Here is a 25,579-nt window from a genome sequence, read left to right as displayed (position 1 = left end):
ACTGCACGATGCTTTTCAACATTTATCTCTTTTCTTTTCAATAAAATACTTTGTAACATCTTAGCCCAACTAGATATATTATTTAAACTTCTTTTTCTCTCTCCAACACTGTTTAGGACAGACCTGCTTCCTCCAGTGCACAACCCACTGGGCTGACAAACCCTCTCAGACTTGCTCTGTTTTCCTTCTCAGAGGAGCCCTCTGAGATTTGCTGCTCACTAGGACGGCACCTCGGGTACCTCACACTGAACAAGCAGCTTTCAGTCAATATATTCTCTTTAGGTTACAGGTTGTTGCACAGATATTAAAAAAAAAGAACAACAAAGCCAAATCAAAGCACATTTGAATTAAGAGTTGCTCAAAATGCAATTATACAAATTTTCATCTGACAATAACACTGAGCACGTGGATGCATCTGTACTACTTCTTTAAATACATACACCCACCCCCAAATGTACATATACCTCAAAATTCTCTTGAAAAGCAAAAGCTGTGTTCCAAACTCCTCCATTCCAGCCTCCTGAAGGCAGGGCTGTTGCAAAGAAAGAACAACTTCAACTTTCTGAAAACAAATACAATAAAGCAAAATAAAATAATAAAAAACAATACAAAAAAATAAAAATAATACAAATAAAATAATAACATAATAATATAATAAACTTCAGACTCCAGCTTGGATTGCTGCAGCATTCCAGCTTGACAGCACACTCTTACTCCACATTATGTTGCTTAATTTTATCAAATGCAGGACTGGGACAAAGCACTTCCAGCTCCCTTTGTGTTACAGGTTTGACTTTCCTGCAGCCCATTTCTTCCAGCTGCTGGTGGCTCCCAGCTGCTCCGAGAGCTTTGACAGAGGGCTCAGGGCAGCACAAACCCATCTGCTCTCCCCTGCCACAACCATCCCTGGCCGAGGAAATGTTTTGTGAACAGCACTGGGAGCAGTTTGAGTGAACCGTGGAGTTGCTGTGGTTCTCCAGAGCAGATTTTCTGCAGTGGGAGATTGGGAACTGAGAACTGGAATTGGGAACTCAACCCAGCTGGGTCTGTGACCAGCCCTGCCCGTGCCTCGGTGCAGGAGAGGGCAGAATCTGACGAGGATTCCTGCCAGAAAGAAAAGGTTACTCATTAACCACTGACAAACACTGGGGGAAAAGAGTCACACTGTTTTGCTTAGTAGAACCACGGCACATTTCTGGCCAGAAATACAAATGCTGTGGGTGCAAACTGCAGTTCCCTTCGAGGGGTCAGCTCTGCTCAGGGCCTGGGGGCACTCAAGGTGAACAGAGCATCAGAATCCCAGACTGCTTTGGGTGGGAAGGGACCTTAAAGACCAACCCATCCTCCCTCTGCCAGGAAGGGACACCTTCCACTGCCCCAGGCTGCTCCAAGCTCTGTCCAGCCTGGCCTGGGGCATTTCCAAGGATGAGGCAGCCACAGCTGCTCTGGCATTGTCAGCCAGAGCAGGTACTGGCATTATCTGTGCCAGGAATTCTCACCCAGCAGTGTCCAGGGGCCGGCTGGTGTGTGTGTGTTTGGGTTTTTGGGGTTTCTTCCCTGTAGCTGACTCTCCACTGCCCGACCCTGGGCTGAGCACAAAGCAGCCCTGCACCTCAGGCCTGCTCTGGGCTGACTCAAAAGCACTGAAAGGCCATGGGCCAAGTAAACAGCTTCCATGTGCATTTCCATTTTGGATAAATGGCTGGGTCACCCAGAGGACAAGGGCTGTGGATGGGAGCTGCGGAACAATGGGTTCTGATAATGCCAGCAAAAAAAAAAAAAATCCCCTGCATGCTGCAGCTGCAGAGGAATTCTAATAAATAAAGGAGAAATCCATCATACCAGCTATCCCTCAGCCCTCCAGACACCACAAAAGCAAACATTTGCTCTGCCCCAGGAGGGTGACTCACCATTCCTGAGCACTGCTGCTCCGAGGCCTTTGGCAAACAACTGACATCCAGCCCTACAAACCACTGGGTATCAAAATAATGATGTAGCAAAAAAAACCTGTGCCTGCATGCAGGTTTAACGGGAGGAAAAAAGAAAATAATTGTTACAAGTAACCCACTATTTGCATGGCCAGACTCCCCCCAACCTTCTCTTGGCAAGGCAAGGCCCCTGCAGCAGGTCCAGCAGCAGGAGCATCACCCCTGGGGTCTCCCCTCTGCCAGTAAGCAACTCTAGGCCCTTCCATTGATCCTTTTCTGGATTTCTTTGAATCTCAAAGTATGAAGGAAACAGTGTTTGAGGTAAACATCCCAGAAATGGGAAGATTCTATTCAGCACTGCCTTCTGTGCCAGAACATATCTTTATTTGTGGTATGACAGCACTTTCATGATCCTTCAAAGGATTATCCAGAGACAGCATCCTTATTCCCCAGTTCAGACAGGCAAATGTTCTAGAATTTTGTGTATAAATGGGTACAATAATTTTTTCTGGCCTGGCTCAGTACAAAGCTGACTCCAATCATGCAATTTATAGTCACAGAATTGTTTGGCTTGGATCTTTCCATGGATCTGCCACTGCTCTGGGCAACCTGTGACTGTGCCTCATCTTCATTGCAACATTTTCTTCCTTATATCCGGTCTGAGTCTACTCCCCTTCCCTTTAAGACCACTTTCCCTCCTCCTACAGCTGCAGGCCCTGCTAAAGATTTATCCCCATCTTTCTAGCAAGGCCTCTTGAATTAATGGAAGGGGCTCTAAGGTCTCCCTGGAGCCCTCTCTCCTCCAGGCTGGTAACCTCCAGCTCTCCCAGCCTGGCTCCAGACAGCTCCAGCCTTTGGAGCATCTCTGTGGCCTCCTCTGGATCTGTTCATGTCTTTCCTCTGCTGAGGGCTCCAGACCTGGACACATTTCCTTCCTCTCTGTGTTGGGTGCCTCTAATCTGTACCAACCTCAGTAGACAATAAGATGCCACCTTCACAGGGGACCTCCTTGTTTTGTGGCAGTTGTCATTCCTTGATCTTATTACTCATACACTTTGCTTCATTAACTCTAATCCCAACTGCTGATCCTGTCCATAAAAAAAAATATTCTTTAAATCAGACCAGTATCTACCTGGAGAAAGTCTGGGCTGCTGATAAAACCTTGTGAGCAAAAATAAACAGCTGCCAAGGTCATAATCACAGTGAGATCACACCAGAGCTGACATTTATAAGCAGGTTTAAGAGCCAACTCCCCCACTTTCAGCTTCCTGATTTCTAACAGTAAAAATCCACATTACACGGCACAGCTTCACTCACCCTTCTTCCCACAGACACCTTTTCCCCTCTCCTTTGAGCACACACCAGAGGGAAATCAACGTGCAGAAGAACATGTATTTATACATCACCCAGAACACCTCTCAGGGCATCCAGGAATCCCCCAGCAGTGCTGGGAGCTCTCCCAGCCCCAAAGGGCCATTGTCAGGGCAGAGCCCAGGGCTCTGAGCCCCACTGTCAGTGACAGCTCAGCGCTGCTCCCGTGCCTCAGCCTCATGGCTGTATGCCCCCCAAGATTATCCAGGGTCGATTTGCTGTGGGCTCCAGTGGAAATAACCCCCAGAGCCCAGGGCTCCACACCCACACCCCGGGCACACAGAGCAGGGCAGCACTGCTGCGGCTGAGAGAGGTTTCACTGCAGCTGAGAGAGGTTTCACTGCAGCTGAGAGAGGTTTCACTGCAGCTTCCCACACAATCACTGGCCCAGGCACCGCTTCTGACAGAAAACCCCTCACTGGGTGACCGTGGGCACAACCCCGGGGCTGAGCATCCACAGAAGCCACATCCACACCTCGCTCAGGGTGCAGCCAGCGAGGAGCCTCCCAGCTCCCTTGAGCACATCCAGAGGAGGCACCGAGGCTGGAGAGGGGCTGGGAACACAAACCCTGTGAGGAACCACTGAGGGAGCTGGGGGTGTTCAGCCTGGAGAAAAGGAGACTCAGAGGTGACCTTGTCACTCTCTACAGCTCCCTGAAAGGTGGCTGTAGCCAGCTGGGGTTGGGCTCTTTCTCCAGGCAGCACTGACAGAACCAGAGGTCACAGTCTCAAGCTGCACCAAGGGAAATAGAGGCTGGATATTAGGAAAAGTTTTTTATAGAAAGAGTGATAAAGTACTGGAATGGCTGCCCAGGGAGGTGGTGCAGTCACCATCCCTGGGTGTGTTCAACACAGCCTGGATGTGGCACTGGGTGCCAGGGTTTAGTTGAGCTGTTGGGGCTGGGTTGGATTCGATGATCTTGAAGGTCTCTTCCAAACCAGTGATTCTGTGAATTCTGTGATTTGCTGATTTGCTGACTCTGTGATTTGGTGATCCTGTGATTTGCTGATTTGGTGATCCTGTGATTTGATGATCCTGTGATTTGCTGATTTGGTGATTCTGTGATTTGCAGACTCTGTGATTTGGTGATCCTGTGACTCTGTGATTTGATGATCCTGTGATTTGGTGATTTGGTGGTTCTGTGATTTGCAGACTCTGTGATTTGGTGGTTCTGTGATTCTGTGAGTCTGTGATTCTGTGATTTGGTGGTTTGGTGGTTCTGTGATCCTGTGAGTCTGTGCTCACAGCCAGCCTTGGGGACAGGTTTCCAGCACACAACACCGGAGCAGCCTCGGAGCTCCACGAGGAGCAGGGAGCATTTCTGGAGGCCTGGCTGCCGTTCAGAACAGAAATATTTCCCTTGGCTTGTGCGAGTTGCCGGGCTGGAGCGCGGGGCGAGGCTGCAGGAGCCAGTTTTCCATTCCCCCTGCCATTACTCTTTTTGATTGGCACTTTAATGAGGGCGCCGGGGGTCGCCCCCCTGCCAGGGGGCCGGTTCATGCCCCGTTTATCTCACAGTCCATGTAAGACTAAAATAACACGCCAGGCTGAGTTTCACTGCCTTGCGATCCCCCAGCCCACCGTGATGGATTGAGTGACTGCAGCAAGCTGGCAGCTGAAGTGTGTTGTAACAGTATCTTTCTGTCAGCGCAACACAATGGATTTGCTGATTCCCGGCCTTTTCCCAGTGTTCCCAAAGTTCATTTTCCAGGGGACTGCAAAGTGTTAATAAATAACACGGCAAAGGTTGTGCCAAGCTGCTCTTCCCCTCGGCTGCCCTGCTGCTGACGCAGAGGGGCTGCAGTGCCAGCCCAGCCGCTTGCACAAGAGCAGCCAGAAATCCCCTGCAGAAAGGAGGAAAGGCTCTCTGCTGCTCTTTTGGGGCAGCTCGTTCTGCTGAGCCAACACGTGTGGCACAGGCCTGTTGTCTTGATTCTTTAAGATTTTCTAAGCCTTCTGATGTTTACATTCTTAGGACAAACTTTCTCACACACTTTACATAAATAACTCATTGCTTTGCCTTCTTTTATAGAAGAAAATAAATTTGATGGGCTGTTGGTTTGTCCAGTGTCATTGGAGAGGTGGCACTGTCACCCTCCAAACCACTGCCACTTTTAAAAATCTATTAATATTGAAGTCAGAAATTAAAAAGCTCTTTTACCTTGAAAGAGCAGCGTGTCCACATCATGTTATTCCGTGTCCTATAGTGACACAGGGCTTCTCCCCCAAAGGGAACAGGGCACAGCCCCAGGGCTTCCCAAGTGCCCTCCAGATGAAAACTCCCTGGGGCTGAACTTCAGAATCAGGACCAGCAAGCCACAGGTCTCGTCATCATCCTGTTTATTTGCACCAATATGACCCACAAATTCACTAGACTATCTGGGAATCCCGTGTGAATCTGGATTATATGACAGATGCCTTTCTTTAGTATTCTAAACATTCAATATCTTCATGTCTCCTCTATAGGAAAACCTCAAACAAAGGGGTTTTTTCCTTTAAAAAACTGGAGTCTAGGAAATGAACCAAATGTTTTTAGTCATCCAAAGTGGTCCTCTACTAACTGAGACCTTGTCTCTGTGTCCTGTTTCCTCAATATCTCTTCATTCTCCTTGTCACTGTCGGCAAAGTAAAGAATTTCCCTCAAATGCTGGGGAGAACCCTCTGAGTTTTGGTTCTTGCCCTCCCAGCCCCTCCCAGCAAGAGTGAGCTAATGAGCTTCACAACAGAAGGGGCTCTTTACTTCCTGGATAAGAATTTTTGACACCACAAATTTCAAACTAATGACTCTCCCACGCCCCAGTAACCAGCAGCCAGACCAAAAACCCACCCTGGGGCTGATGAATAGGAAGGGTGAAGGCTGTTTCCCTTGTTGGGACAGCTCTGTAGATCTGTATAGCCACAGTTTCTTTAAGGCCTTGCACAAGGCAGTAACACAGCTGAAAATAGCTCCAAAATCAGCTTTAGAGGTTCAGCTGCCACAATACCAGCGTGTTCTCAAATACTTCATTGTGGATACCTAGAACCCTTTTGCATCACTGGGCTCTGGATCCATCTCACCCTGGGTGAAAACAAGTTGAGAATACAGCTGTTGAAGGGACTCAAAGATCAAGGGAAAATGCACCAGGATAAAACAGAGAAGATGATGAGGAAAAGGAGCCAGACTGAGGAGCTGGCTGAAACACTGCTCTGAATGGCAGCTGTTTGTATGCACCACACAAATCACTGCGTGGTGCAGATTTCACCTCACAGCGCTGCAGAAACGAGCTCACGAGCTGAGGAACTTCATTTGTGAGAGAAGAGACAACCCCAGCCCCACCTGGAGCAGCAGGAACAGCTCAAGCAGCAAGAGCAGCCCAGGCTGCTCCTGGTGGGAGCCTCGGCAGAGCAGGGAGCTGTGCAAAGTGCCCAGAGATCCCAGCCTGGCCCTGTGACCCCAGCTCTGCAGCACATCCAGCGCTCAGCCAGCTTTGAAGCGGCCAGCCCAGAGCCTGCCAGCACAGCACGGGGCTCAGGGATGTGCCACCAACGCCGTGGCGAGCTGCCCTGGAGCTGCCAGGGGTCCCTGTCCCTCCAAGCTGCAGCAGCCAAGCCCTGGATGCTCCTCTGGGGAGAGCAGACACTTACACCTTAACACAGAAGAGGGCACAGTGAGCCCACAGGCAGAAAGGCTGGGAAATATCAGGGAAAACGAGTGGGTGGGGGAGCTCAAGGGACCAGTGGGAGGATGCGGGAAATCAGTAACACGGATCTGAATAACTGGTAACAATTATTAGATCTTTTCTGGTATGAATCATCTCGGAGACTCATCATTTAAATGATGTCACTCAAGGGGCAGTAAAAAATCCAGTAGAAGCCGCCAGCCTGCCACGACAGGGGTTTGGAGCCACAGTGTGATTGGCCAAACAGGTCTGGGAAACTTCACCAGCACAGCAAAAAGCGAGCAGGTTTTGTGGAGAATACACTCTCTGACAGATCAGAGAGGCAAATTTGTCTTTGGCAAGATTATGATGTTACTTAGAGCTCTGGTGGATCCGCCTGAACTGCTGGAGAAGGAGTAGCCTCACTTATCTGATGACCTTGTCCTTGCCCTGTGCCCTCCCCAAGGGTGGAATTTGTGTTTGAAGCTACAGGTTGTAAAATCAGCCAGCCAGAACCATCCTGAGGGAACAAACCCAAACCAGAAGAACACCACGACAGCCCAAACCAAGCAAACAGAGTGAGTTTGAACAGAATCCATTCTCTGGGTTCATCAAACCCACCCAAGAGCTCCCATCCTTGCAGGGGAAGGGCAGCAGAGGTGGTGCTGCCTTGTGCACATCTCAACTCCTTTTACCTTCTGAAACAGCTGCAGGAGAAGGGAAAAACTCTTCAATCAACAACCATCAGCAGGCTCAGGAATTCAACAGTAACCACATCACAGTCCTTATCCCTTTCTCCACACCTTCCACATGACACACCCCCTTTTCCCAAGCTGCACAGCCATGGCCATTTTCTGCCAACACAAAACACCTCCATCACCCAGCCCATGCTTGCTTCTCACCTGTGGGCAAAATACTGCATGCTGCCAGGGCTCCTTTGCAGCAGTCACCTAAACCCGGCCGTGGCTGAGGAGCTGGGCGTGAGCAGACATTTACAGGGAGCTCAGGGAACTTCCCGGATCCAAAATGGGGATGGAAACCGTCCCTGTGTGAGGAACAGAGCAGGAGGCAAAGCTGGAATTACTCACTGCTCCAGGAGGGCTCTTAGCTTCCTGAAGTCAGGGATTATCTCCAGGTTGCTCTTCCCTTTTCAGACACACAGCTCCCAGCATCTGCCACCCAGAAGTGCACTGCCTGAAGGAGTTTCTTGAGAGGGGTCTACAACCATTTTTTTTTACTTTTTGGACTTTTATGGAATTTAAGCACACAGAGAAAAATACAGGACCTGGCTCCTGGAAATACTGTGCATTAGAGAGCTGCTCTTGGTTTCAGACCTTCCTCACCTAGGATGAGAGAAAAGGGAAAAGGAAGATTAGAGAACCCCGGAGTTCCAATTTCAACACGGTGGTTTTCAACCCAAGACTGAAGCACACAAGGCACTGCTCTCCAACAGACCTGGCAAACCAGAGATATGGGCTAAGAAAGAAGATAAAAACCTTCAGGCCTCACCAGTGCACACTGATTGTGATGGAGCAACTACTTAAACCCCAGGAACTTTAATTTGTTTGGAGCTTTCTGGGGAGGGGGGAGTGGAGACCATGGGGATTTAGGGAAGGGTCAAGAGAAGAAGTCCAGCACTTGGTTCCACACATGCATCTGGAGCAGAGCCCACTTCAACAAGGTAATGTGAGTTTGAGCCAAGTACACCATGTTGAGTTATCAGTATCTATTATTAACCTAAAAAAATTAACCTCCATGGTTAGCAAAATGCTCTGTTTTTACAACATCTGTCAGCAATTATTTGTATTTACTTGTGCTGCAAATGCAGAAGAAAAGTCAGAGAAATAAACACCAGAATTCCCACCAGCCTTGTGTTTTCCCACAAAGAATCTCTAATCATTGCTTTTAGACACTCACATTTGTTCCTTGCCCTCTCCAATATGGAATTCTTCCCAATCCTCTGTGACCAGCAATCATCAGTCCTCATTCCCCCCGCAGCAAACAGGGACTAACCCCTCTGCAGTAATGGTGTGAACTTCAGGGCTCTCATACCACAGATCAGAGCTGTGATATTCCTGGGATTCAGAGCAGCTCCTGCTCTCCCCTTGGCCATGCCTCACCCCAGCAAGAAGGGAGAAAGGGGGAGCAAGGCTTGTGCTCCAGTGGCACTCCACCTGTGCAAGGCAGGGTGAGGAACAGGTTAGCTGGGTGAAAAGTTCACTGCAAGCTGAGCTGTCTGTTTCTCTTGCTTAATTTATCCGATATTTGGCTAACCTTGCTCTGAACCCAGCCCCCAAGACCCCCTTCCTCTCATCCCTCCCCAGCGGGCTGGTGTCAGCCAAAGACACCGCCTTCAATTCCCTTCTCCCTGACCCTGCCCAGGGGAGCGGGGGTGGGACACAGGGCCAAGCACAGAGCAGAGCCTGAGCACGGCTCAGATAATCATTATTTATGCTCTAAACTTCATCGAGAGCAAGCACAAAAGCCCCACAGTCAGCAACATTGCCTGACACGGTGTTGCAGCTCATCAGCCTTCCCGAGGCTGGATGGCACCCCCTGCACCCCCACCCTGCACCCGCTGCACCTCCTGCTCTTCTGAGGATGCAACACTTCCTAAAGTGGCTTATGATGGATCCCTGACCCCCCCGGCAGCCCTTGCTAGGGGACTGGCACCCAGCTGCCACCTCCACAGCCCCAAGATGCCAGTGAGCCCACTGTGCCCATCACCTCATCGCTGCAGCTCCAGATCCTCAAAAGGAACGCGACAGACGAATTTCAATTTTGCAAAGCAGAGAGCAGCAGCTGCAGTGACACAGAACATGAGCAGGGGGACCCTGAAGGGCTTTTCTCCCCCAAATCCCATAAAGTCAGTAGAGGAAAGGCTGGAGAGTACCAAGATGTGCTACTGCTGCTCTTTGGAGAACAGGATTCCCTGATCCACAGACCTTTATGCATCCACAAGCTACTCACTGCAGAATGCAGCCAAAGTTTGTTCAGAAGCTGCTGTGCAGTTTCCCTTTCCCTGGTAATCCACAGCTTCCCCCCATCCTGCCTCTTGCCCAAAAAATGGGTGACAAGAACCCCTGCCATCCCCTGAAGTGCAGGGCAGTGCTCTGTGAACGCCCTCCCAGCACCTCCTGGCTCCCCACGTCAGAGCTCAGCGCTGGTGATGCAAACTGCAGCAGAAGCTGCCCGGGACACGCGCTCCTGGCAGGCTCCTCTTGCTTTCCTGCTGTGCTCAGGACTGTTCCCAACACTCCTCAGGGCAACACAAAGTGCGTTTGACAGGCTTCTCAATGAACTGGGCACAGCTTCAGAGCAAGGCACAAACCAAACCTGCTGAGCTGTCCCTGCTCCACTGAGCAGCTGCTGCTCCCTTTGGTGTTTAACCTCAGGCTCCCCAGAATCCACACTGCCATTCCCACTGCTGGCACCCTGCTCCCCAGAATCCACACTGCCATTCCCACTGCTGGCACTCCCCAGAATCCACACTGCCATTCCCACTGCTGGCACCTCAGGCTCCCCAGAATCCACACTGCCATTCCCACTGCTGGCACCTCAGGCTCCCCAGAATCCACACTGCCATTCCCACTGCTGGCACCTCAGGCTCCCCAGAATCCACACTGCCATTCCCACTGCTGGCACCCTGCTCCCCAGAATCCACACTGCCATTCCCACTGCTGGCACCTCAGGCTCCCCAGAATCCACACTGCCATTCCCACTGCTGGCACCTCAGGCTCCCCAGAATCCACACTGCCATTCCCACTGCTGGCACCTCAGGCTCCCCAGAATCCACACTGCCATTCCCACTGCTGGCACCCTGCTCCCCAGAATCCACACTGCCATTCCCACTGCTGGCACCTCAGGTACCCAGAATCCACACTGCCATTCCCACTGCTGGCACCTCAGGTACCCAGAATCCACACTGCCATTCCCACCGCTGGCACCTCAGGCTCCCCAGAATCCACACTGCCATTCCCACTGCTGGCACTCCCCAGAATCCACACTGCCATTCCCACTGCTGGCACCCTGCTCCCCAGAATCCACACTGCCATTCCCACTGCTGGCACCTCAGGTACCCAGAATCCACACTGCCATTCCCACCGCTGGCACCTCACGCTCCCCAGAATCCACACTGCCATTCCCACCTGCTGGCACCCTGCTCCCCAGAATCCACACTGCCATTCCCACTGCTGGCACCTCAGGTCCCCAGAATCCACACTGCCATTCCCACTGCTGGCACTCCCCAGAATCCACACTGCCATTCCCACTGCTGGCACCCTGCTCCCCAGAATCCACACTGCCATTCCCACTGCTGGCACCCTGCTCCCCAGAATCCACACTGCCATTCCCACCTGCTGGCACCCTGCTCCCCAGAATCCACACTGCCATTCCCACTGCTGGCACCCTGCTCCCCAGAATCCACACTGCCATTCCCACTGCTGGCACCCTGCTCCCCAGAATCCACACTGCCATTCCCACCTGCTGGCACTCCCCAGAATCCACACTGCCATTCCCACCTGCTGGCACTCCCCAGAATCCACACTGCCATTCCCACCTGCTGACACCCTGCTCCCCAGAATCCACACTGCCATTCCCACCTGCTGACACCCTGCTCCCACCTCCCTGCCTCTGTGGGAGGGTGACTTAGGGTGTGCCTAAGATTCTGTGAATGGAGCAGAACAAATGCTTCCTGTAAATATTATCATTTTTGACCTGACAAAAGAACCTCAGAGCTGTGCTATGGCTTTGGTACACCTGAGCTGCCTCAGGTCCAAGAGAGACTCACAGACAGCTTCTTCTTCTTCTTCTTCTTCTTCTTCTTCTTCTTCTTCTTCTTCTTCTTCTTCTTCTTCTTCTTCTTTTTATTTCTATTTTTATTTTTATTTTTATTTTTACAGTCTGCGTCATCAGAGTGCCCAAAACTCCATTACAGTGTGTCTGGACACACAAAGTTCCCGTGCCACTGACAGGGAGGGCAGAAGCAGTCTGACAGCTTTACAATAAGTGGAAATTATTATTAGAGCAATATTACACTTTTTCTCAAGGCAGATGACCTTGCCTTGACACACGGTTTTGTTTCTCTGCAAGCAGTGAAGACTGGCCTTGTTCTGATGTGGTCACTAATTTAGTGACAGCATCCATTCCAAACTTCACCACTCCCACACCAAAGCAGCAAAATACCAGTTTACAAAGAGTACTTTGACATAAAAACCCCAGGCTGCTGCCAAAGCTCATGATCCAGCACCACCCTCCCCATCCAACGCTCCACGTGCTCAAGGCATGAAAGCTGCAGAGAAGAGCCAAGTAAGGTTGTCAGGAAGACATGAAACTTCAAACTGCTGCATGAGTAAACTGAGGAGCCACAAAAACCCCTCAGCCCACATGGCACCACTCCCCTGGTACCTGAGTTCCTCAGCAGCAGGGCCAGCACTGGAACTCACCACTGCCTCAACGTAATTAATGTATAAAATAACCAACAATGTATCGTTTCCATACAAGGAATCCTTTGTGCAAACTTTGTCATGGATTTTAATGCCTCTTCAAAACTGCTGGAATTAGTGGGTGGGGAAAAAGGAACAGGGTTGTTCCAACAGGTGAGAGAGAAAGTCAATCAGGGCCACAGATCCCTGTTTGCTCCTTCCAGCCACGGCACAGAAAAGCAAAACTACTTCAAAAGATGCCATTCCAGCATAATTAAAGACAAGCTGAATGCAATGCAGCTCAAATTGTTTACAGGTGCAGCTTAAGAATCACCTAATTTGAAAAAAAGGACTGCACATAGTGGATGCAGCCATTTTAATAATTCAACCCAAAACCCCAAGTTTGTTCATGACAGAAAAGAGCTTGTGAAAACTTGGAGAGACACAACTTTCACTTTAAAAATACAGGAGGGCAATTAACAGGTCAAACTTCAAAGCTATGTCCTCTTCTCCATGTATCCAACCTAGAGGCTTCTGTTTGTGAGGAAAAATCCCAAACAAAACCAAGAAAAACCCACAACAAACATGCAAACCCCAAAAACTCCCTCCCCTGCTCCCAAAAAACCATCCCACATCATACAAATGTAAGAGGGCAGCAATCAGAAATTCACCCTTTCAGCCTCTGGGGCAGGTTGCTCAGCTCCTGAGCCTCGCAGACTCCTCAGGCTCCTGGGGAAGAGTTTTGCCCCCCATGACTGCAGCCAGGCCCCCGCAGACACAGCGCTCCCCTCCAGGCACTCAGGGCACAATTCCAGTGGCTGCTGCTGCCAGAACAGGCTCAGACACAGCCCCTGCACCCCAGGGACTGTGTGACACCAAGAGATGCAGGAATGATGCTTAAAACAAGGGAACAAGTGAGATCAGCCCAGCGCGGTGCTGCTAACACCAAAGCTGTGGCTCCAACCCCTGTACAGGCCATTCAAGAGTTGGACTCAATGGAGGACCCCCTCTGGGATCCCTTCCTATCCAAAATAGTCTGGGATCCTAAATTAAAGCCAAGGACAGGGAAACCCATGACCCTGACAGCCTTTGGTGAGCTGGTGAGGATCACTTGGGGTTCTGGGGTTTCTCTACGACCTGCCCCTTCCCACAGCTCTGAAGGGTTCCCCTCGAGCCCCAGCCCAGCCCTGGGATGCAGAATCCCAGGAAATCAATGACTGTGTGTCACACACTGGGAGCAGGGGGGCCGTGGAGCCAGCCAAGGGCTGTTGTTGCAAGCAGGGATTGTTGTTGATGACAAACAAGGATTGTTGTTGATAACACTCCGTGAGAGAGAACAAGATGTGGCTGGAGAAGGGCCCGTGGGGAGGGAGGGCAGCATTTTCCTGGGACAAACATCCTTGCTCAAGCTCCTGGAGATAAGCACAGCACAAGCACAGGAATGAGGCTGGAAGTGGGCAGGGACTCTGAGGGGGGGTCAAGATCACCAGAGACCCACAAAGCCTCTGACCCATTTCCAGAAAGCTCTGAAAGAACATCTGTGACACCTGGTCTGCATAGAAAGTGAGAAAACAATCCTGACAATGGGAAACCCTGGCCACAAAAGGGCACCCCCCAAAGCCTGGGTGGCGTCCCCAGGATCCTGGACATCCCATCAGCTGGATCCATGCTGAAACCAAGAATGACATCCCAGCAGCTGGGTCAGTCCTGGATCCAGGACTGGTGATCCTTTCCCTTTCCCCTTCCCTTTCCCTTTCCCTTTCCCCTTCCCTTTCCCTTTCCCTTTCCCTTTCCCTTTCCCTTTCCCTTTCCCTTTCCCTTTCCCTTTCCCTTTCCCTTTCCCCTTTCCCTTTCCCCTTCCCTTTCCCTTTCCCCTTTCCCTTTCCCCTTCCCTTTCCCTTTCCCCTTTCCCTTTCCCCTTCCCTTTCCCTTTCCCCTTTCCCTTTCCCTTTCCCTTTCCCTTTCCCCTTCCCTTTCCCTTTCCCTTTCCCTTTCCCCTTCCCTTTCCCTTTCCCTTTCCCTTTCCCCTTCCCTTTCCCTTTCCCTTTCCCTTTCCCTTTCCCTTTCCCCTTCCCTTTCCCTTTCCCTTTCCCTTTCCCTTTCCCTTTCCCTTTCGCTTTCCCTTCCCCTTCCCCTTCCCTTTCCCTTTCCCTGTCCCTGCTGTGCCCATTCATGACCCTGAGGTGCTCCCTTGCCCTGCAGAGATGTCCTGCAGGCCCTGAGCAGCCCCAGGGGCTCAGCCAGCCAGCCAGCCAGCCAGCCAGCCAGCCAGACAGACAGACAGACAGACAGTGGTCCTGGCGTGGCTGGACAGTGAGCTCAGCACCAGCAGGAGGACAGCAGCAGCCAGCAGTGGGTCCCTTGGCCAGGCACTCCAGGGGCCCAGAGCCAGCACCAGCCATCCCCAGGCAGGTCCAGCACCTCCAGAGCAACCAGAGCATGAGCAGCCCCTGACATGTGGGATCCATTAGGGCATTTCCAAGGAATTCACGTTCATTGTTCCCCTTGAAATATAAAGGTTATAAAACTTAATGGCCACATGACAAGGAAACTATATGAAACACTCCGAGATTTACAGAGTGACTGCTCAGCTCTCGGGGCATGTGGCTGGAAATTGCTGGGCAAAAGCCAATGAGCCCCATGGTCTGAGCTTTTGGGCAGTTTTCTTATTTCTTCCTTTCTTTTCCTGACCTTGCAGACTGGTATTCGGTTACCACAGCAGCTCCGAAGTCAAACAGAAACACAGCTTGTATCTTCTTTCAAGTATTTATTTCTTTTGTCCTGTTAACACCGAGCAATGAAAGGAATTGTAAGGATTTTTAAGGGGGGGGAAGGAATGAAAGCAGGAGAAAGGAAAAAAAAATATGGACATAGTGGCTTAATTTCTCACAGCATGTGCAGCAAAAATGAACAGTAAACAAATCCCAGGGAAAAATGCAAACAAAGGCTACGTTTGCTCAAAGTTCCAAGAAAAAAGCCAATAGTGAGTGCCACTGAGCAAACATTTCTGTGAGTAAACCCTCAGAGCCTCTGTGTTCAGCACAGCAGGCACCTTCCCCCTTCTCCCAGAACATCCCTGCAGCAGCAGCCACAGGGCTGGGTTTCCAAGCCTTGTTTTGGTTTAAGGCATGGAAATGTTGTAATTATGGCTTTAAGAGGAAGCAGCAATCTAATCCAATGAGTCAAGGGCAAGTGTGAAAATCCACTCAGAGATTTGCCACGAGGGTTTGTCTATACAGAGGGAAATAATCAAGCAACAGATCATGAACAAATACTGTATTTTGTTGGGATTTCTGACCCAGATTTTGGCAGTCCCAGCCAGGTGAGAAACTCATGATGTCAGCTGCCACCAAAGGGTCTCTGGGTGACCCTAAGGGTTGTACCAGCAATACAATTTATTATTGTACAACCAATAATAAATAACCAATTTATTATTGGTTGTCCCAATAATAAATTATCTCATTGTGTGACACCAGGTGAGACTGTACCATTTGCTGTGTCACCTTTCCTATGTCTGTAACAAATGGAAGTGCTCTGGCAGGGCCAAGCTGGCACAGGTGAGAGTCAAACAGTGTGCAGTGCTTTTCCTGCCTTTTCTTACTTCCCAAACCTCAGTGCAGCACAACTCTAGACCTCGGTATTTTCTTAATGAACCAGGGGTGAATATGCAGCAACACAAATCCCAAAACACCATCATGCCATTCCCCTCGTGTGGAAATATGTCATGCCCTGATGTTGGGAGTCACTCTTATTTTAATGAACTCTTTGCAGGATTTCCAGTGTGATTATTTTTCCCTTGATGATCTGAGGCTGAGGAGCAAATCCAGTGAAGGAAACAAAACCAAACTGTGAAAATTTTCTGCTGCAAGTAAAGGCAAATGCACTTTTGACAGTGTCCCAAGTTAGGGGCTGAAAACGTCTATAGGCACGTTTTTGATCACAGGATTGGAAATATGTCATGAGAACACACTCGAATATGCATTTGCATTAACACTGCTGCCAGAAGCCATCTCACAGTCATCACCAGACATCCTGGAGCCCCTAGAAAGCTTTCTGTGGGATTGGAAGGCATCCAGCCAGGAGAAAGCAAAGCCACCATGTGATTGGGATGGCCAATTCCACAGGAAAACTGCACATTAATGAATGGCAAGCACTCAAAGGGGGAGTTATGGTGAGGAGCTTGCAAGGAAATCACTGGCTGAGAACCATCATGTGCATAAAATATCTGATAAATGAAAATCTGAAGGAAATCTATGTAAAAATGATCCATTGAAAGAAAACAGGCTGATTTTACAGCAAGAATTGCCCATGTAAAGCAGGGCTGCTGGCTGTAATCAAGATCACTGGAATACAAGTTGCTCCTCCAGCCTTAAAGGATGTGTACCTTAGACTGCAAAAGGACACTCTGAAGCATCATGGAAATAATCTATTTTATTATTTGTGTGTGAAATTGTCAGAAGAAATCAAACAGCAGTGCTGGGTATTGGGGCTTGCACCGTGTTTCTATTTTCCAACAGATGACTTTTACCTTATGATTCCCCCTGCAACCACAGAGTGAGGTTCTGGCCACCCACTCCCTCCCAGTCCTTCCCAGTTCAAATTCAGATCATGTAGGTGTTAAACAGAATGTGCAGTTATGAACAGCACTAGCAGCTCTCTGGGGTTCAGCTGCTCCTCATGCTTCAGAGGAACAATCCTGGAGACATTCAGGGCAGTTTGCAGAGTTAATGTCTGAGGAGGGGTGCACAGGGCTCAGGTGAGGCACTGCCTGGGGGAGGGAGCAGAGATGAATCTGCAGGCACAGCATTCTGGCTCAGGAGCTCTCCAAACACAGCCCTCTCCAACGAGAACAATTGGAAGAGACAGATGAAATGATGAAAAATGAAGGGATCAGCAGAAATCAGACCTAATATAAACCCAACTAAAATAAACTCAGCATGGCTCCTGTGGCTCAGTCAAAAGCAGCTCTTCTCCAGTGAACTCAGGTCAGGGGAAGGATGGACTAGAACTTCTGCTCTGTGCCTTTAGGAGCCACTGGCAACTCCGACTGGCAAGGGGAAGAGGTTTTTAAAGAGAAATGCTGAAGATTGCAACTCTACCTCCTACGTTGCATCACAGGAAATGTGACATCTCCAGCCAGAAAGTGTAACTGCTCCAAAATCCTGAGCTTCAGAATTTGAAAGAATTAACATTATTTTCATAATTGATGTGAGGTCAGAGCTGTGTGTGCTTGCCTGAATTCAAAGCCAAGCAGTAGTTTTTACATAAGAAAACTTACAAGTCTGTCATTTATTTTTAAAACTGGAATGAAGATGCTTTGACTCTGCATGTGTAAAACAGAATGAGAGCAGGAGGCTCAGTGCTGTATCCCTGGGATGATGGCAGCACAGCATTCCACTGCACAATTAAACTGAGTCGTTTTTAAGTTATTTATGTGCTTTTTCACATATGTAGAAACTTTTGCTACAGGACATCAACATTGGGGTTTCTATTTTTCTACATCAGCATCAGATCACTTCTAGAGAAATTCAAGGCTATATTTGATTATTTGATTAACATGCTTGTTAAACCTCAGCTAAAACAACAGGACAACAGAGGAACTGAATGTGGTTTAGGATTCAAAAATATTGTAATAGTTGATCTGGGTGAAGAAGGTTTTTTGGCTACAGCAGACAATTGAGAAACATGTCAGATTGCTTCTACTGAATAGTCAAAAATATCAGAATATTGGAAGTTACAGACTATTCAGCCACCAAATCACACATGATAGTGCTTGCTCGTGTTTCTCTCCACTGTTTTTTCACAGTCCTTGGAACAGGAGTAAAACATTGCCTGGCTCCACAAGTGTTCTCCATGAATTTGCAGCTCTGATGGGAGCTCAGAAAAGAACATAAGGTATTTTACTGGGGGGAAGAAGAGAGCCAAGCTGATCTGGGATTCTATTTAATCCCATGGCTGAATTGAGCCAAACATATTCCTCCACATTTATTACCATTAACAAGGGGAGATGTGGCCCAAGACCTCAAGGAATCAGGTAGGAGCTGCTGTGGCTTCTTTTTTTTTCTGGTAGCTGAGAGACTCCTCCATTCTCTAAGGCTGACACTGACCCAAAGAATTGCTTTCTTCTCCCATGGATGGATTTTTTTTTACCACCTATTTTGCTGCATTTAACAGTTGAGAGAGCAGAGATCATGAGCTTGTCACCTCTGCTGCCACTTGTAGTAGGCAGAGTTGAAGGAGGTGTAAGACTGTGGAGTGAACTGACTTCTGTGTGGCATTCTGCAGGGAATCAGTGTTCCCAGCAGGCTCTGGGAACAGGAATTATGTGTTTGGATATCACTTGTTCTCCATGATTGCTATTTCTATCTTCTGCTAGCATTCCTCTGACATGAGCCCTTTTTCTCTTATCCCCTATGACAGCAGTTTTCATGCCACCAAAACACCCCAGCAAGCTGATCACCCTGCACTTACCTCAGTGCTCTCTGCAAAAAGGCACTAATAGTGGAGTTTCCTGGAAAAGAGAGCAAGGAATTGCCTCCTTATCTTACAGCTGAAGTTAATGCTGCCATGTGCCAGCCCAGGTCTGGGAACACTGATCAGATCAACAGTGATGCCCAAGGACAGCTGGTGGCCACACCCCAAAGTGTCTGACCCTAAAAAGATAAGGAAGGTCTCAATTCACACTCCTGATGCCCAGGGTTTGCAGATGGTGGTCCAAGGCTCCAGCCAGGGATCAGATCTGAGGCAGGAGGTGGGAGCTGTGCCCTGAGCTCTCTGGCACCTGTGACAAGCAGAGCCCTCCCCAGAGCTCAGGTCTGCACTGGTTACCTGATGTCACCTCCTTCTTTAGCCTGGATTTCTCAAGAGTGTGCTGTGGCACCAGAAGTTTAAATCCATCTGCTCAGAGTTTGTATGTGCAGTCTTGACTCTACTAGTGCACTGTGATAGTGACCTGCCCAGGAAACCAAATTCAGTGCCAAATGCCCCAGGGACCTGCCAGAAGACAATTTTGGAAGCCAGGATCATTTTCAGACAGAAGCCAGCAGGCTTCTGAGATTTAAGGCATAGATATGCCTTGATTTAAGGCATAGATTTTCCAACAGGGTTCCTCTCCTTAGTTCTACATGGCTTGGGGAATGAAGACATCCAATGGGAACTCTTCACTTCTGTATTCTTCTCATGATCATTTGATTAACATAGATGGGAACCTCCATGTCTAGGATGCCTGTCTGTGAAAAGCCTGTACAATACAGAGGCAACTAACTCAGATAAAGAAAAATCACATCTAAAAAATGCTTTTGCTTAAGAAAAAAGGAGGAAATGGAACCACATCTACCTAGTAGCACCAGGTCAGGATGGTTAGTGACACAAGCCAGAGAACCAGGTCCTTGTAATACCTACACATGATGGATGGCCCTTGCAGCTGGAGAAAGTGAGTAGGGAGTCAAACTGACCCTTGTTTTTACATGTTTGGGCTGCTTTCCCTCCCTGAAAAAAACAAGAGTCAGCGAGCAGTTACCAGCATATTGGAATTTCCAAGCCAGCAAGCTGCAAGATTGACTGATTGCTTTTTAGGGCATGGTGACCCCCTGGAATGAGCAGGAGCGACAACGGGCTTCTTTTATAGACTCTGCATTTGGCTGGAAATCACACGCCTCTGTTATTATATAACTTCAGGGATGCAAGGTGGCATCTTGCCTCTGTCTGTTTAGGGCCATCACACTCCCCCTGAGACTGCATCTTATCTATTTTGTATTCTCATGTACTTTTCAGTCACTCTCCAATCACACTGCTTTCTTCCCTCATTTAAGGAGGAATTGTTCTAGTTTTATGCAGGAAAAAATCATTATATGATGCATAAAAAATCATCACACATCTGCCTTCATTTTTTTCTGTGCCTGTGTTATTATATAACTTCAGGGATGCAAGGTGGCATCTTGCCTCTGTTTAGGGCCATCACACTCCCCCTAAGATTGCATCTCATCTTCTATTTTCTATTCTCATATACTTTTCAATCACTCTCCAACTCCAATCACACTGCTTTCTTCCCTCATTTAAGGAGGAATTGTTCTAGTTTAATGCAGAAAAAAACCATTATATGATGCATACAAAAATCATCACACATCTGCCTTCATTTTTTCCGTGCTAATGTCACAGTGCCCATAGCAAAGGTGAACATAAGGACTAGTAAGCTTGGACTCTTTGGGAAGGTGTGAAGATATAAATTGTCTCAGAGGTTTGTGCCTTCAGTCCAGGGCAGGCAGGCTGGGTCAGTGTGTGTCTCTGCTCACAGGATGTTACAGGAACAAGAGAAGGTGTGATGTGGAAAGCAAAGATGACAGGAAAGGGCAGGGACTCACTGCCTTCGATGGTCCAGGGGACAATCAGGTGTGACCTGTGTCCTGTGTCTTCCACCTCTGCTCTGCAGCTGGGGCAGCTCAGCCCCTGGAGCAGCCTCTGTCTGCTCTCCCACTCAGCTGCTGATCCAACTCTCTGGGAGACACACAGGGGGTTTGTGCTGAAGCTTCAGCTTCCTGAGGGTAGTGAAGGAAGGTGCTGAGGTGACCTCAGGAGAACAGAGGTGGTAAAGGGGGCAGGAAGTATCTGAATTGCCATCTTCCCACAGGCAACATGGGAGAGAAGAGAATGAGCTGCAGGGAGCAGGTGAAGTTCTGTTTTTCCTCTTGTCTTTCTCTAAGTCCCTGAATCTGTGGCTGCCACTACTCACAGCTCAACATCTCCTTCAGAAAAGCATGAGGTCAAAGAGGATTCAGTTCCCCAGAGAATGCAACTGCTGCTGGTGACTGACAGGTTTGCTCAGACTCCGAACACACCAGGATCTTAGTGCTGGGGAGGTGAGAGCTGCAAACAGTGCAGAATATTCTCATTCTCAGGGCTGGTGGTTGGTAAAAAATGCAAAATGCTGCATTTGACACAATCTTGCTCTACCCCAAACTTAGGAACCAATACTGTCAGAAAAGTGGCTGTCACCTAGATTAAATTTATTAAATCCAAGCGAAGAAATAAAACCAAAAGAGATGAGCCAAGGATCACCTTGTATTCTTTTCTCAACAGTTGCATTTCAGCTCGAGGAAGGCACTAGGCCACATTAATGTCTGCTCCAAGCAGATGTGTTCTCTTTGAAATCCATGCACCCACTTATGCTCTGCCTGCATTAAGTCTGTTACTGGGTTTTTAGGAGCTTTGGCAAGTGCTATCTGTTAATATCTGAAGGTGGGAGTGTTCAGGGAGTTGTCGGAAAGGCTTGCAAGACTAGATCTGATCATACCCACCCACACTAATTAACACATTACATAAAAGTACAACAAGTTTCTCTTTGCAAACATCAGAATCACTTGCCCAGGCACTTTCTGTGCAGTTCTAGAAGAACTTTAGGGACAGACTCTATTGCTTTTTAATCTCAAGGGAACAATGGGTGACTGGGGAGGGTACAGCTCCCACTTTCAGGGCCCACTCCCCTTTTTGTCATGCTGTTAAAAACATGCCATTGGCAGGGACATGGCTGGAACAACCTTTTTAAAGTTCACCAAGGGTGCACGAGGGGGAATTTTTTCTCATGAAAAAGGACAATTTCTCAGCAAAATCAAAAAGGAAATATTGAACATGAGGGATCAGATTCCTATACAAAGGACTCCTCCTCTCCCTGCCCTGCCTTGCTGATTCTGAAAATCCCTTAGTATAAACAGCAGCCCTTGGAGCCACCTTGAGCTGAAAAATCCTCCCATTTAAATTTGCCTTTTTTTTTTTTTTTTTGTGAAGGGAACGTCCCAGCTCAGCTCATGTTTTTCTATCATTCAAATTTTAAACCAGCAGCAATCTCCTGTATGAGAGCCATAGGGAGGACTCTTTCACTTCTTCAGAGTTTGCAGCAAGTAAAACGAATTTCCCATGAAACTCCTGTGACCTGCTCCTGCAGCTTCACCTGGATCCCTCCAGCAGGATAACAAACGAATACCCCAACCTCGATTCACTCCAGACTCTTGTATGACATCTGGCTTCAAGATGGTGGCACAGAAAAGTGCAGTGATGACATAGGAAAACAGAAGGAAAAAAATAATTGTGCAGTGGAGTGCAGGAGGCAGCAGAGAGAGCGGGGAAAATCAAAATTAAAGTAAATCAAAGGGCGGAAATTCCTCGGAGAAGGCCTTAGGCTTCAACAAAGCTTGTCCACATTTGCAGCACTTCAAGATTACCCAACACTAGCCTTATGTGGGAAGGTCCCAGCAGACCTCAGCAGGCATTCCAGAGGAGCCTTTCTATTAAAAAGAAGACTTCAGTGTCTCCGTGCACGTTTGCAGGCGCTGCTCGGTGGAGACCGTCCTGTCTCAGCCCTCACCAGGGAAGGGTGTCTCTTACCCAACTCTGCCCTGCTATCTGAAAAGCAAAGTTAATGTTTTCCTCATTATTTTCTGTTTGCTGCAACCCTCTCCCCCAATGTGACTGCTGTTTGACCTGCTGTCCGCTCCGGGACCCCGAGGGAAGACAGAGGGAGTTCTGTGTGTTCGAGAGCAGAGATGATGAGCCTCAGCTACCCCTGACTTGTTTATATTCATCAGAGAGAAATCAACACTTACACTCAGCGTGTAAGGCAGCTCTGGAGACAGGCAACACCTTCTGTGTGCTGCAGGGAAAGAGCAGATCTATTTAAGGGGCAGGATGTGGGGATGGAGGGGGGTTCCAGTGTGTGTTTTTACCTCACTTTTGCATTAGGAAGTGATCAATGAACAGAATCTCAGCACAAAGGTTGAATTTCAAGGGGACACTGCTCTTTCAGCACAGTTGATTGCACTTGCAGCTCCAAGCCTGGCACACCCAGCTGGGATTAATGAGAAACTGGAATGGATCAGAGAGCACAAGGGGAAGTTGGTGTCACCATATCTTCCTCTCCCAAACCTCTCCTGATAAACCTGGTACCTTCAGTATTCCAGGCAGATCCTGGAAGGGTTCATCCCTCATGGCAATTGACTTTTCAGTGAGATGGGCTTCTCAAAAAAATTGACAAAAAATAAAGCTGGAAGCATCTATTAGGGTGGGCCTCAAAATCAGAGAGATTGATGTTTCTTTTCATCCTCTCCAGAGAGCCTCAGATATCCAGGAATTCCAAGGAAAATTGCATTTTAAGAAACATGTTCAGAGGTGTCACAGTGCTCCAGGTTACAGTTCTGCACTGGCTCAGGCAGGAGAGCCCCTCCAAACACTCACCCAGGCACAGGGACTCCAGCAGTGGCACTTCTGGCAGCATCTTCCTCTTGGAGAGCTCCAGAAAGGAGAAATCCAATGGTCTACAGTAAGGGCAGACCTGATTTTAACATTCACACCTTTGCATCCCAGAAGCAGGTCTCCATTCTACGTGGCAGAGCCAAAGGAGTGTTTTAAACACAGCCCACAGCTTTTCTGCTGCACCTCAGAAGTCTTTTAGCAGATGATATATTGTGGCACATGGGTTTTTTTCCTCATCTAAATTTTTGTATAGAACCTCCTGGTCTATGAACAAATACTGCTTTTCCTTTCTATAACATGTTGCATTTGAATTTGCTGAGCTTTTGACAGACATTTAGGTAGACTTGCAATTTTGAGGTAGGGAAACACTAGAAATATCTGCTTTGCAGGTCAGGGTGCTCCTTCAGATGATGCATTTTGCCCCAAGCCATACAGGACATCTACAGAAAAGCTTGAAATTCGAGTCAAGAGCCCTAAATTCACTCCTTTAATCACACATCCATCCTTGAGGCACTTCATTCAGGTGTCTCCAGTTGGACTTGCTACTTCCTGTATTGCAATTACATTAATTTCTCTGCTAGTAGTGCTCCAATGTGCTGCTCACTGCACTTTGCACAGGAATGCAGTGTTGCCCTTCCTAGGCTGTCAAAGAGAATATTCCACTACAAAATAAATAACGTCTAGCTGCTTCTGGCACCTCAGTCCAAGCATATTTATCACTTTTGGCTGATCAGTGCCTGATTCAATGTCCCTAAAGCACAATGGGTTTATTCCCAGATGAATTCAAAATGCATTTAATCAGGTCTTTGCTAAATGTGCTCCCAAATTTCCCATCTCATGAGCCCAACAGTACTGTCTCTTAGAGCATTATTCCACTTCACTGGGCAGATTGATACAATGGATTTTCCTCTGCATGGATTATGTCAGTGAATGTATGTTTGTACAAGCAGGCTCTAGTTTTAGTCCTAGGTTTAGTTCATCCCCAATGTGCTGCTGCCTACATGTGTGGCAATCTGGGATTAACACTAAAAATATATTTATATTTTATCAGAAATTAACAAAAAAAAATCAAAATGACAATTTCACATATGAGTTCAGTGACAGAATCTTCCAGTATTTAAACTCTCAGCTCTGCTGTCTGAGCCTTCCTGTCCAGCCTCCACAGGGGAAGTACAACAGGTTTTTTGGGCCCAGAAAGAGAAGTCCTGGGTGGCCTTTAGCAAAGAAAACATTGCTTCATGGTTTGCTCCTTCCCCAGAGCGTGCTGGGAACAGCTTCACCATGGGATGGAAAGTGAAGAAAGAGAAGGAAGCGTCCATTAAATGTCCACATCTTTTAGTTCTTCCAAGTAATTTTGAGTTTCCCATTCAAAAAGCTGAAGTGAAACCAGTGGCAGTTCCTCTGGAGAGAGGGCACAAAGTGTGTTTGGGGTGGGATGTGCTGCCTCTCCACCGAGACAGCCCACAGACACTCAAGAAACAAAAATCACATCTTAAAACTATGAGTAGATTTAACAATTGAACTCTAAAGAATTAAACATCATAGAAACATTTCACACTTTCTGTTTTTCTTTCCAAGGGTCCACAGTCCACTCACTCAATCCTGTGCAAAGGTCATGTTACTATGGATATGACCTGCAAGAAATGTGTTGCCTCAGAGCAGCACAAGTCACATGAACAGGCTGAAAGCCAAGACTTGCTGATTCCCTGTAGGATTTTCATGCTTGTGCTGGGTTCACTGCAGAACAGTCCTGGTGCCAGCCTATGTTCGTCCTTTGAAAGTGTTCATGCAGGTGTAGCTCCCAGAGAACTTGTGGATTTCTTCAAGTGCTGCCTGGGGGAGAATGCTGGAGTAGAAGCAGAAAGAAAAGGAGCAGATGAGACAAACCCCTCAACCTGCTCTAATGAGAGATATGTAAATATGCATTTATGGACATAAATACACAAATGTTCAAAAACCAGCTAGTGAGAGACACAG

The 25,579-nt window shown here is 48.2% G+C and overlaps 1 protein-coding gene and 1 long non-coding RNA gene across 3 annotated transcripts in view; both read right to left on the bottom strand.

Moving 5' to 3' along the window:
• Positions 1 to 447: 447 nt before the first annotated feature.
• Positions 448 to 9,373, bottom strand: LOC119710574. Of its 2 annotated transcripts, none has more exons than XR_005259573.1 (3): positions 8,856 to 9,373; positions 7,841 to 7,983; positions 448 to 532 (listed from the first exon to the last, which is right to left on the bottom strand). It is a non-coding gene; the product is annotated as an uncharacterized LOC119710574 (long non-coding RNA). The 2 variants fall into 2 exon arrangements; XR_005259572.1 differs by lacking the exon at positions 448 to 532 and adding an exon at positions 1,913 to 2,013.
• An 11,973-nt stretch (positions 9,374 to 21,346) lies between these two features.
• Positions 21,347 to 25,579, bottom strand: part of DHRS3 (dehydrogenase/reductase 3) — a 31,477-nt gene continuing 27,244 nt past the window's right edge. Inside the window, exon 6 of the mRNA XM_038159776.1 lies at positions 21,347 to 25,448. Within this exon, the coding sequence (XP_038015704.1) occupies positions 25,364 to 25,448 (85 nt within the window). The 3' untranslated portion in view covers positions 21,347 to 25,363. The remainder of the gene's footprint in view (positions 25,449 to 25,579) is intronic.

This window comes from Motacilla alba, chromosome 21 (assembly GCF_015832195.1).
Source record: "Motacilla alba alba isolate MOTALB_02 chromosome 21, Motacilla_alba_V1.0_pri, whole genome shotgun sequence".
Taxonomy (NCBI): Eukaryota; Metazoa; Chordata; class Aves; order Passeriformes; family Motacillidae; genus Motacilla; species Motacilla alba.
The sequence above is the reverse complement of the archived record's forward strand: the minus strand, read 5'-3'. Positions and strand labels throughout refer to the sequence as shown.